Source organism: Primulina eburnea, chromosome 3 (genome assembly GCF_022965805.1).
Source record: "Primulina eburnea isolate SZY01 chromosome 3, ASM2296580v1, whole genome shotgun sequence".
Classification (NCBI taxonomy): domain Eukaryota; kingdom Viridiplantae; phylum Streptophyta; class Magnoliopsida; order Lamiales; family Gesneriaceae; genus Primulina; species Primulina eburnea.
In genome coordinates, this window is record NC_133103.1 from 26,764,362 (window position 1) to 26,778,584 (window position 14,223).

At 35.6% G+C, this 14,223-nt stretch overlaps 1 protein-coding gene across 1 annotated transcript; it reads right to left on the reverse strand.

Moving 5' to 3' along the window:
• Nucleotides 1–3,361: 3,361 nt before the first annotated feature.
• Nucleotides 3,362–5,735, reverse strand: LOC140827497 (AT-hook motif nuclear-localized protein 27-like). Its single transcript, XM_073190171.1, is given in 2 exon segments — nt 3,362–4,603; nt 4,605–5,735. Coding segments are annotated over 2 exon segments (846 nt in total). The 5' UTR covers nt 5,109–5,735; the 3' UTR covers nt 3,362–4,261.
• Between the last annotated feature and the right edge of the window lie 8,488 nt (nt 5,736–14,223).

Here is a 14,223-nt window from a genome sequence, read left to right on the forward strand (position 1 = left end):
TTGATGTACTTTAATATATAATGTATCAACTTCCCAGGGGGCGTTATCCCGATTTTTCGAAAACAGTCGTATTTTGTATCCATGAACTCGAATAATGTGATCCCATTCTCAAAATTTTTATGGAGGATTCTCCATTCATATATATATAATCCCATTGGCATTCATCCTCTACATGGAATTGACTATCATCGTTGGGCTTATAAGTTCATCAAAATCGAAGTGTAATCACAGCAAGAGATATCTGGTCTATGAGATCTTACAATTACTAATTGAACAATAATTAGTAAGTGTAACCCTAATTTTTTCAATCTAGGCGTGTGTTAACTCAACTCTATTTTATGTTACAAATCATGCTATTTTGCATATTAAACGAAGCATCTGTTATAACAAATTTTTGGAGTGTAAATACGTGACCGAGAATCCTGATCCAGTCTAAGAAAACTAAACCCTTTATCCTGCTCAATCAATCTAGGGTTGCACGTAGAGAAATGGATTTGAAATCCAATGGTTTTGATTAGTTTTATGGTTTACTATAAAACAGTATATCAATTTTTTAAATTCATATCTTACTTATTTGCACGTTAGTAATACAAATTATGATTGATTTCAACTTAGATCATTATTCAGTGTATGAAATGTTATATAAACAGAAGCATGCAAAGCGTGGATTTGAAGTTTATGATATTATGTAACGTACCGTACTTTTTACTACTTAAAATTTGCGGAAGAATTAAAAATTTTCTTGAATACGAAAATAAAATCAATACGTTCGTCACTACTTCCTCCATTCACCAATAAAAATTTTGTTAAAAGAAAATCTTGCTCAAAACATTTCGCATCAAAACATAAAATCAGAGTATTAATATTTTCATGCTTAAAATCTTAAAATAACATGGGCGGTCCTCGGGTCTAGCCTTCTGCTCAGTCCAAGCCTGCTCTTTGGTCGCCATCTCTCGTCTCAACACAATCATCCTCACCTGCATCGATCGAGTCTAGTGAGTCTAAAAACTCAACACGTATAAACTGGAATAGCAAGTAATACATAATAAAACCACATGCAATTTTAAAATAGGACATACTTACTTGAAACTTGAACTTGCAAAATGAACTTAAACATACGTACGTACATAATTAAACGTGCCATCAAAATAAACTTTCTTAAACATGCTTGCATACTTGAACATACTTGAACATTCATAACTTCATAATTTTTGTAGAGGATGTTTCAAAGCAAGTGACCCATACATAATAAACGCCTGATCAGACAAACCACATTATTGGGCTGACAGGGACGTATCCACTGCCACATACATGATATCCTCGTTCATAATTTAACGGGCTGGTTGGTCCCCGTTCATAATTTAACGCTTTCCAACCACGATCTAACCCGTTCATAATTTAACGGGGTGGAGAGGTCCTCGGCCACGTTCACCGACTTCGAAACCCATTCATAATTTGCTCACAAGACATTTAGCATACATACCTCAAAAACTTAAAAAAAATGTTTTCTTGCACGTCAACATACTTACTTGGCGTAAGGGATTCGTTGGACTTCGATCGGGGCCGTCGCTGCTGCACATACTAACATGAAACTGCATACTTAACTTGCATAGCTTAGACGTATTAATCATACGTACTTACAAGTTTATTCAATTCTTTAGGATGTTCTAAAATTCCCATGAATCGACCTTGTAAAACATTATACTAAACCATAACATGAAACTCCAAAAGATTCAATAAGTTTTCCCAAAAACTAGAGTACACGGACCCCGTGCCCAGGTCCGGCTCCGGGTCCGTGTAGGTGCGGTGCAATGTGTCGTGAATAAAAGTAGAGGCACGAACCTCGTGCATAGGTCCGGGTATGGGTCCGTGTAGACACCTGGAAAAAGACACTCCGGAAGAACAAAGGCAAGGACCCCGTGCTCTGGTCCGTGTGGGGGTCCGTGTCGGCACGCAAAAGTTGCAACCAGAAGAAAACAAGGGCACGGGCCCCGTTCCAGGGTCCATATCCGGGTCCGTGTACCCTCGATAAAAGCAAACCAACGAAATTTCAATACATGTGCTGCTTATCATCCTAGACTTGATTGTGCGGACCATGAACCGATACCCCGAGACCCATCCTAACATTCCATAACAATGAACCAAACTTGTATAAACGCCCCAAAGCAACAACGTTCACCCTACGACACATACGACGCAAAATATAGCCAATGACATCAATTCGTTTCCTACGACTTCTAATTTATTCAAGTGCCTATCGACATGAAATGAAACCTCAAAAATACTCCCAACATCATTAATAACATACCTATACGCAGCAACGATCACCCGTCGATCCCCAACGAAGCCTACAACATTAAAACTTCAAGAATGCATCAACATCATACTTTCTTGAAAACGCAGTTTGAGCAGTCCCACGAAAAATACCATAACTCACTCAATTTTTATCCAAATAACTCGAATTTTATATCAAATCGAAGGTATCAAAAAGTTCTACGTTTTCCACGTTAAAAGTTTTCTTAGAATCCAGACCGAAAAATCGCAGTTTTCAACAGAACATAAAATTACGAAATTTCAGATCTAAAAATATTTCAAAACTGATCCAAACCATTTTTCGCTCAAACGACGAACGTCATACATGAATTTTTACGCATAAAAATAACACAACACATAATATGACAAGATCGATTCAGAAAGAACAGAATATAAGTGCCTTTGATGATAAACGTAAACGACGATACCGAAGCGGGGATGGCACGAGGATTGATCTGGGACGAACGTGGCGCTAAAATCTTTGAAGAAAAGTGGCGAGAATTACTGAACTCTTTGAAGGGAGGGGGCGGCTGCTGAGTTTTCCCTAGAACCCTAGGTTTGCTCTCCAAAATAATGGGGAAAGAAAATGTGTATGTGTGTGTTGTGTGTTAGACGTGTAGGTGTGTGTATAAGTGTGTGTGCGTGAGTTAGGTAGTAATTTAGGGAATGATTATTGCTTAATTACAAAATTAACAATGCTAATTAAAAGGCTAACTAAATGGCTACTAAAATGTTAGATTAAATGTTGAGCAATTACATGGTAGTAAAAATAGAAATCCCTCCTTAAATTACTAACCTCTCTAAATTTAAATAAAATACACAAGTGCTACAACTTTAAAAATTTGAAATCATATAATTACCTAATATTAAATTAGGCCTTTAAAATGCTAAAAACTAAATAAATCATTTAAAATGCCCCATCTTAACTTAAAATAAAATACCGCAATAAAATTTGCCTAAAATCGTCACCGGTCTTTTCCTCGATCCCGAATCGAATAATCGCCTGAAACATGAAACTCGAAAAGCATTTTAACGTGCATCAATTAGACATAAATATTAAAACTATGCAAATTCTTAAATCGTGAATTAAAACCCAAATCAATGAATTAAGCATGCATTAAAACCATTTAATAAAATACATGAGAAATTTAATAACTTGCACGCACGTGGTTCATGTGTAACTCAAATTTTCGGGATGTCACATATTACTTCTCTAAACAACTAAAATACATTTTAAATCCAAATTCAATCCAAGCACAACCTGGTAATCTAAAGTAAAATCCAATGTTATCGTTTAATTATCAAATATTCCAAACTTAAAAAAAAAAACAAAACATAGAATTTTCAACATCTTTGAAATCTAAAACTAGGTAGCAAAGAAAACATTCATGAATGGAACAAGAGAGGACATATAACATGGAATATGAATGGATACATGCAACACACACAAATACTTATACAAGTCAACACAAATTCATGAAATAAGAATCTCGAAAGGCAAGTTGAGTCCTACAAATTCACGAGTGCAGAATGTAAAGATTTTGCTTGCATTGGATACTAACTACGTGCAAAAGACCTCTGATTTACTGACCTTGAAAATGTAATAATGGCTTCAAATTTTTAATTCATGCGCTGCTGCCATGGATGGATCATCTTCCTTGTCTCTTTACGCTAGAAAAAACAGACTCAGCCATGATATAAATCCAGCTTCAGCTTTACAAAAGAAAATGTCAATTTACAATCACACGACCACACTGCCAACTAATAATGTAAAATTTGTTGTACAGAAGCTGTAGTAAATCGATCAAGTTTGGAAGAAATCCCATAAATTTTATACGTGATCCTCGCTTATGTACTGGTATGGAAACCTGAGGAAAAGAACGATGAAACTAGCTAGTTAACCCCCATATTGAATCGAATATTTCTTTCAAAGATGGCCGGGTGTTAATTAGAAGGGTGGCCTCGCTGAGCTTCCGCTGCCCCAGCCGAATAGATTGACGGAAAATGGGTAATTGGCGCCGGCGGCGGGGGCAGCTGAGGCGCTGAAAAAAGAACTACCGCCGCCTCCGGCAACTGTGCCGCCCTCACTGACATGACCGCCGGCGGTAACACCGGATGACTGAGATGCAGCGGGCTGAGACTGGGCGCCAGTGGTGGGGGCCGCGGCCTCCTCTTCTTCTTCCAGAGGTAGACGTTCAAACACCGCATTTGCAAACGAAGTAGCAATCAGAACAACTGGGCCCGAAGCCAACAGCGGCCCCACCACACTCCCTCCAACGACTTGTCCCTGGACCACCAGACAAGAATATCGACAGCCCACCAGCACCTGGCGGAGCAGGCGGCGGAAGTACCGTCCCGGAAAGCGAGAGGATCTCCAAACGGCCTTGAAGCGTCACCACACTACCCGCCGGAGACGCCGGCTGGCGCAGGGTCACATTAGACACTGTCCCACTGCCGCTAAGGATGCAAACCCCACGCCCCTTCTTTCTTGCATAAACAGACACGCTCTCCACAACGTCGTGGCCAGCTGAGACTTCTAGAACGTGGGACTGGAGAGCATTGGGGCTATCGCGCGTGACGAACATGGGAGGTTTGGGCTTGTTCTTTGAACCAGGCGGCCTTCCGCGAGGGCGGCGGTTGATGGTGGGAGTACCGCCGGAGCTAGTGGCGGCCACCGTGTCGGGATCCTTCTCAGGTGAAGAGGGTTGGATTTCTGAAGCAAGATTTTGGTGAGAAGGGTTTTGGTGAAGGTGGAGATCTGGGGCAAGAAGATGGTGCTCGTAATTACTCTCCATTAATCCCACATCTAAATTTCTATCCCACCAATTGTTTGCCAGCTCTGAATCTTTCTATCTTAAATTGAACACAGAATTAGGAAAACCCTCACGCTATCTCCGCAATCTACTTATCCGACAAGAAGAGAAGATTGAATGAAGTTCTTACATCCAGTGCAGCGAAAGGGGCATCGGGCATCGCATCAAAGAAAAGATCCAAAGTGGAGAATTCAAGAATTGATTAGAAAGCCATCAGTCACAGTACCATTTCTATAACAGCTTACTATATCTCAACGTTGCTTCGTAAAGTATCAAATTTTCCACTCCTCACTTGCGTAACAAGCTTCGCAGCGGATACTGATACACACAAAAAAAATCTCACTTCAAATCATTCCAGTCCCTCCCTTTGTACAATGAACCTTGTTTTATCCAGGATGTTCTAACAGATCCAGCAGAAAACTAATAAAGCTTGATCTTTCTTCCAAGTATACAGGTACAAAGAAGAAAATCTAGCTAGCTGGGCCTGCAGAAGATGGTGGATTTCTTGAATTTGGTATGGAACTCGGAAGAACGAAATATTCGCAGCTCACGGGGTGAAATGCCCTAGGTGGAGAAGCGTGCGTGCCTGCGTGGGGGAGATTAAGGAGAAGCAAAGAACAAAAACAAAATGGTAACCAAGGAAAATAGAGGATAAATGGAAGAGAAAAAGTAAGATAGTTTTTTTTTTTCCTTTTTTTTTAAAGTTTTTGGCATATTTTTTTAAAAACTAACTTTCTTAGTTCGTTATTCTTATTTTAATTATTAAATTTCATATTTTGATTTTGATTAAATTATTTTTGAATTTTTCTTCTTTTCAATTTTATTTCAGGGGAGTTAATTTAACATCGAAAACATTGATGACGTATAAAAAATAGCTGACGTGCTATTAAAAAAATTGTTGACTTTTTCGATGCTACATCAACAACTGAATCAGAGTATTCAAACAGTAAAATTTAGTGTGCCAAAACAAAATTTTGAACTAACACAAAAAATTAAGAAAAAAACTATTTTTATTTTATATGAAATATAATAATAAAAACAATTTTGTTAATCTAATTTAACTATTATCCAAATTAAAAGCACAGTTTTAATGCAATCAACTTATAAGAAATTCAAATGTATTAAAATATAATAATAGAATAAACCACATACATAACATAAATGTTGTGGTAACATTTAAAGTGAATTGATTAAGTGATACTTTTAATGATAAAACTTATTTTACTTATGTATATTGTATTATTTATATAATCAAACTAAAGAATCACAATATTTAGTTTTCTTTCGATATAAATGAACATACTATTATTTAACTTATATAAGATATAGTCTAGTTTATATTAATTGATATAAATTTGAGCATTCTAATTATTAAATATATTGCTAATTGTCTTCTTATGATTAAATAATAATATATTAAAAAATAAAACACTACTTGCTGATATCAATTTAAGTCATTTAAAATATTTTAAAAAATGGTGACATTCGTCTCAGATAAACACTTGTTTCTACATCTAATAAAAATAATAATTCCTCCAAATCTTTACATGTTTATTTATATCTAATCTAATTAATAAAATAAGTTTCTTTTTCCAAAAGCATACCAACTTGTCTTATATTGAGTGGTACTCAACTAACTCTTCCCATTTTTTTTTTAGTATGCCAACTTTAATTTTCAAGTAATAGCTATATTTCAAGAAATTGTGTTCCACATAAGGGAATTAATAAAGAAATCATCTACCCCGTAGAAAGACATCACGAGCCTTTGTGGAAAAAAAAACTATTTGCTGAACCGAAACAAAAGATATAAAATTTCTATCAAGATAACTGGAAATTCCAACCAATAAGCATCCTAATGAAACTAAAAAACGATAAGTGCCCAGAAAAAATTACTTAATTTTCGAGACCCCGTTATAAGTTCTATCCATATATGTACTGATTGCCAACTCATACTTCATTCTATTTAATTTTATTGGAATAGAGAGAATACCCCAAATTATTTTGACTTTATTTTGTTTTTTTGGTTTCTGAAGGATGAGAGTTCCTTCGGAATAATTTATCAAATTGGTTATATCTAAACTAATAACATACATTTTAATTTCTTAAATCCCCACGTCAAACCGGACAAAATACATATAAAAAATTTGTTAGATTTACTGGAAACACGATTGATTTTGGAAGTGCTGTAACTTGGAAGTTTCGGTTTGGTCCAAATTTGGAAAATGTCTACAAATCCTGACTTGTTAACACTTGGAAAAACATCCATCGTGCCTGTTTCCTCACGCCACTAACTTTTTCACAAACGGATGCAAAACTGTGTGAATTGAATACGCAAGCAAGATTCATATATCTCATTTCATTTATATATATATATTCTCATGCATGTTATTTGTCCAAATTCAACTGGAAACTCAAATTGACTCATCAAACTACATCAAATTGAATTAAACAGTTCGATATATTAAGTTGGTATTAGGGATCTGATTCATGCATTGATGGGCTCCACGACTCGTTTTGTTTTTAAATTTTTGTATTCGTTCATAGGATTCTTGTCAAGTATAGGTTAGAGTTTTGGTCGTAGGTAGGGTACAAATGAGTTTTAACGAAAAACAAATGAAAATTTTTCGAGACCTTCAACCTTATGACATTTCTACTGTTACATTTCACCTTCGAACCGTTTGAGTTTGCGACCTAGTTTAGGGGATTTGGTTCTTGCCTCCATACGGACCATTGCACATAAAGATGATAATTTCTGATGCAGCTAAAATTGATAAGTCGTGTATACTGCATATGCGATATTCGACTGGTTAGTAAACTGGTTCACTTGACCGATAAATGAGTTCACCTGGCTGATAAACGGATCCACGTAGGCAATATATAATTAATTTGCGGGACGTCACATGCGTCACGAATACTCGTTAAATGGACCCTCACGACGTAGATACTTTGACGTTCAAGTCAGTAAACAGTTGAAGAAAACTTAGATAACTAATTAAATAATTTTATAAAAATGATAGCATTCCTTCAATTGTCCCGAAATCCCTTTATTTATAGATTTTTAACAACAGCTAATGGGCTTGGGTTTCTGCAACCATAATCAATATTTTGGACCTCTATAGTGCTAAACCCAATTAATTTTATATATTAACCCAACAAATAATTGGTCTTATACCCATCAATTTCCTCCGAACCTGATGAAAAATCCGATATCTGATCTGAATGGAAGAGAGTATGTAGAGGGTTTTTTACCCAATTAAATAAATAAATAATCGGATATGGAGACGGAAACGAGTATTAAAGAATCATATTCTCATATCCGACCGTAATACCAAATTAAATTTATATATATATATATATATTATATATATATATATTATTTTGATATTATCTCAATTTAAATATAAATCAAATTAATTATAAAAATTATCCAAACCAACAATAACCACTTCGATGATGGGTGAGGGTCGTAACGGTAGTTTGTGTTCATCCCCACCACAAATAATAAATAGTGAGAGACAAGGAATTAATTTTTCTGAGGGTCAAAGATGAGTAACGCGCCATGGGACCAGTGGACATGCGCAGTAGTTGGAACTTGATCCAAAACTTATCTTTTATATATTTACATTTTTTTTTTCTAACTTTTTCTTTTTCAAAAAAATATATAAAATAAAACTAACAAATTAATAAGCCTTATCTTAACTCCGAACACAGTCACTCTTGTTTATAAAATTCTACTCCGTTTAAGTTTTTTTTTTTATTATTATTATTATATTTTGATGCTATCAAAAGTTAGTTAAACGTTTTCGATCGACTCATTACATTATTTTAATGTAATATTATATTAATTTCAAGATAATAGTATTCATACACCAATTACAAAACTTATCTTCAACCCATCAATTCTATACACTACATTGAAAAGAATATGACAAAAATTTGTGTGAGACGGTCTCACGGGTCGTATGTGTGAGACGGATCTCTTATTTGGGTTATCCATGAAAAAATATTATTTTTTATGTTTAAAGTATTATTTTTTATTGTAAATATCGATAGGTTGGCCTGTCTTACAGATTAAGATCCGTGAGACGGTCTCACATGAGACCTACTCAAAAATATATTGGAAATATTCTCTATTAATTTATCCACGACAATTCATTTATCCCACACAATATTTTTAAACACAATAATTAAATATCAATAATATCTAAAATAATATCTATATTGATATTCATTAGGAAATATCAATGAATGAAAAAAATTAATAAATATATTTTAATAATTACTTAAAAAATCTAAATGTTTAATCTTATTATTTTATCTATTTAAACTTAATTGAATGTAAAGATAAATTATACTAACACACAACAAATATTAAAATGATGTTTATAAAATAAAAATGAAACACAAATATCCAAGTTTTAATTAACTTAATTACTATATAAATCTAATAAATGATATGTTAGTGCTTCTCATAGTGTGAAGTGAGCCTTTCTATCGCTTATTTTTTTTATACCAAACAAGAAGTTCTTGAAATCTTATATTTTGATTCGTAAGTATTTCTACATTCGGAGTTAGTCTTTCCACTGCATCTTATATAATTTTAAAAATTTCAAGTTTATTGAAATAATATAATCAAATTACTGAAATTTAAAATCAACACATAGTATAATTAACTATTACAACAAATAAATTCTAATTAAAAAATACAAAAAAAAATTTAAAAAAAATTACGCTATAGTATTGCACCAAACTAGCTCAGTGTTGGAGCAGAGATCCAACACCAATTCAGCCATTGGTGTTGGATCGGAGATGATCTTAATATTCTTATTGGGTTGATTTAGATTGATCCGAACAAAAACTTCTTGGACAGGATTTGGGTGAGCTGAATCCTGCACGGATGAACAAACGTTAGAGGGCGTCAGAAGTGTTTCTGGTTCAGCCCTTCCAATACTTAAATTAGTCCGAAGAGCAAACATAACCGTGCGAGAAAAATAGTGCTTGTGTAAAGCAAGGAGTAAATTATTCAAATTGTAGAGACTACCCGATATTTATAGAGTTGAGACTAGGTACCTTGTACAATAACTCTAGCAAGACAAGTGTAACGTCCCGAAAATTTGAAGGTCCACATGAACCACATTCATGCAAGTTATCAAAATTTTATGTATTTTAATTAAATTGTTTTAATAACATGAATTGATTATGGTAGGCATGTTTACATGTTTAAAATGTAGTTGTCTACTATAATGCATAAAATTGTGTTTTTAAAAAATTATTCGAGACGCGATCAAGGAACGGAGGCTGGAGACTATATAAGGGAAAATATTTTTTATTAAATGAATATTTTAATTATTTAATGCACGATATATTTTAATGAAATTTTCAAAAATAAGGTATTTAACGGTGTTTTACACGTCGAGTCGTATTTTAAATTGGTAATCGATTTTTGATTTAAATAGGGACTTTTTGATAACTCGGATAATATTTTAATAAAATTTTCCCAAACAAAATATTTTAAATATTAGCTAATGGGCTTATTATACTAGGTTAATGGGCCTAAACTTGCACAATGTATTTTATATTAAATAATCAAGCTTCCAAACTCTTTTACCTTCCGTAAAGACACGCCCCTCACCCTAGGAATACTAGCTAGGACTCTTCATCAGCACAAAACCACACGCACACACGAAATTTTGAGAGGAAGATTCACGAAATTTGAAGGAAAAATCAGCAAGATTGCATCCCTTGTCTCTTCATCAACGTCCCTCGCATCGCAAGTTGATTTTCGTATGTAATAAACGCAAAAACACGCCTTAATCTTCCTTCACACCATATGATATGTTTTGATACATGATTGCATGAAAAACATGATACAGTTTATATATTTTCATTTATATGTAATAAACATGATAAAGATAGAGTTTTCATCTTTTAAAACTCTTGCTTATGATGCACAAAGAGGTTGCCATGGTAGGGCTATGGGAAAGGACGTTTTTCCACATGTTGAAGGGTCCTTAGGTTTGCGTTTAAAGGCTGGAAAGGTTAGGGGAATAAGGTGAACGAAAATTGAGTTTTTATAGCCTAGGGTTTGCAATTTTGCTACCTAAGAGGGCGCAGCCACCAGCTACTGTGGGACACGTCCAGGAGTTCTTAAGAGGGTGTTCTTGTGGCCCTAGGTGAGATGAAGTAGGCCTAGTATGGTTCAGGAAGGAGGGCCGCTCGGTTTGGGGGCTCATAGGGTTAGGGCTCACATTTTGTTGGGAAAAAATGGAAGGGGCTGCGCGAGTGCTTTACCAGGCGAGGGGATGGGCTTGTGAGGGCCCTATCCATGAGCCATGGTGGTCCAAAGATTCCAGGATGGTTCAGGAAGGAGAGGCGCTCGTCTAGGAGTCAATAAACCCGTACGTGCGATGGGTAGGGGCGGATGGTGCATGTTCTCATGCATGGGCCATAGAAGCTGGTCTAAGGGGTCCTAAAGGGTTTGGTCTAGGTCTTAGGAGGGTTTTTCAGGTTCTGGTCCAATCGGTTAGGGTCTAGGTTTGAAAGATTTGAGGTGGGCATGAATTAGGGTTCGATCAATACAGGGTAGAAAATTCAGTGGTTGTTCTAAGCTTGTTCAAAGGATTTAATTTGCTTGATTTGGCTTGTATATGGTATAGTTATGTGTTTTTAAGCTATGGTTGAAGTTTGGCAATGTTTGGTTAAGTTTCGAGCTCATTCGGGTTAAAATCGTGATGTACGTTTAAGTTTTAAATATAAATTGAGAAATTAGTAGAGAAGCTTAAGTTTATGTCTAAGAAATATTTATGGGTGTATTTTAAGGTGATATCTTAAGTTTGGATGGATTTGGTTTTTCATTTTAAGGTCTAAAAATAAATAGGGAAAGTTAGGGTCTCAGGGGCAAAATGCTTATTTTACACCTGAAAAATGTTAATGTAACGGCCCGTATTTCGTATTCATAATTTTTCGGAATTATAAAAATTTTTCTAAATAAATAAATAACTTGCCCAATTTATAAAATAAACATGTAAATAATTTTAACTTTAAAATAACAGCGGAAGTCAACATAGTATTTCAATCAGCAATTTAAAAATAATCCAACATGTTAAATCGAGTTTGAATGATAAAAGGTGCATAAACTAAATAATGAGGTCCTCGGGTTTACTACTGCTGTCTCAAGATCGCTCACTGGTCTCCGCCCGTAGTCTCGGCCTCATCAATACCTACAACAATCAAGTCTAGCGAGTCTAAAGACTCAACATGTATATATCGTGAATAACAAGTAAATAGATCATAAAATCGCATGCAACGTAAAAATAAAGTATCGTAAAGCGTACGGTGAAAATCGTATCATGAATAATTATAACTACGTGCATATCTGAAAATCATACGTAAAATCTTTGCTCAATAGAGCTCTGTTATAACATAATATAATTTTCTGGTAGAGATAATGTTTCTAAGCTAGTGGCCCATAACATAACGTGAGCGCCTGATCATACTAAACCACAGTATACTGGGCGGTAGAGATCAATCACAGCCCTTGGACTGGATGTCTGTACCCATACATAATCATAAACTGGTCGTAAGTCACCGGGTGGAGAGGTCCTCGGTTGCGCCTACCGACTTCCAAACCCATAAACATAAGATGACCACAAGACATATAGCATATATCTAAAAAATAAAAATTTTATATTTTTATGCACGTAATATAATTATAACCTTATTTTTATCGGATGAGTTGAATCGCTCCCATGCTTGCTGCGACTTAACTCTAATATGTGACACATGCAATTAATATTATCTTGACTTAAACTTGACAATAGAACCAAAACTCAACAATAGAACAAAAAATGAGACTCTTAGGACCAACCACTTGATTTTTAATCATGGTATCGTACCAACCCGAACCAACATTAAACCGACATTTAACCATGATTAAAAATACCTCAAACAAACTGAAAAATATGCACAAGGACTTTAAAACACGAAAATAGGTGAATGGAACACAAAAACATAAAACACTCTTTCGAGAGTCATTTTGGCACCTTTCACCGTAAATTCTCGTACGACCTCTAAACTCGACCAAATCATGAACGGCCAAAAACATGACTTTCCTAACTCATTGAGGTTGTGTCCAATCCAAGGCCACGGGCTAAAAGCCAACCAAGAACTCAAACAAGCACCAAAACCGAACTGCAAGTTGCTGTCAAATTACAGCAGTAGCAGCTTGTGTGTATGTGGTGTAAACTCTGAAATTTAATAACCAATGGCTTGAACCACCGCCCAAGGACTCTTACCAACATCCTAAGGTATGGTATGGACCATGGATAAGGGCTAAAAGCCAAACACAATCCATTCAAACCCTCAAAACCGGAACACACTCCTACAGATTTCAGAAATTTAAAAACCGAGGAACATGTGCCATGTAAATGTAAAAATCTGTTGAAGCCGTGAACCAAACCTTGAAAGGGTGATTTGGTCACGTCCTAGACATGATAAGGGATGGTTCTAACCATGGCTACAGTTCCTAGGACAGCCAATGTAATGCCCGAGAATTTGATTACCGTAATCTGAAATGATTTATGGATTAAGGGTTGAAGTTATACGAACTAGAATGAAGAAGCCGGGCGTCGTGGCATGATGAGCCAAGATGTTGGACAGAACATCTGGCCCTCGAGCGGTAGAAAAGAACCGCCCGAGCGCCAATACACCATAAAAGAAAAAGTCGGACAGAACGTCTGGCGCTCGAGCGGCAGAAAGTTACCGCCCGAGCGCCAGTGGTGATCAAGTTGATCTTCGGACAGAATGTGCCGCGCTCGAGCGGTAGAGATTAACCGCCCGAGCGCGAGTCATGCAAAACGTGAAATTGCCACTTGGTCACTTGCATGCAAACGTGTATGTATATAGATATATATATGTACAAACGTTAATATATTCATTCAGAGGAAATCAAGAAAAGCTTCTGTATATGTGTAGAAAATCCTTACGCCTTTTCTGAGAAATCCGTCCGTCTGAATTGTAATCCAACTTCAATACTGAATTCCTATCAACGTAGGCTACAACTGGACGTAAGTTTTGCTACGTTTTGACATGTTTTGAA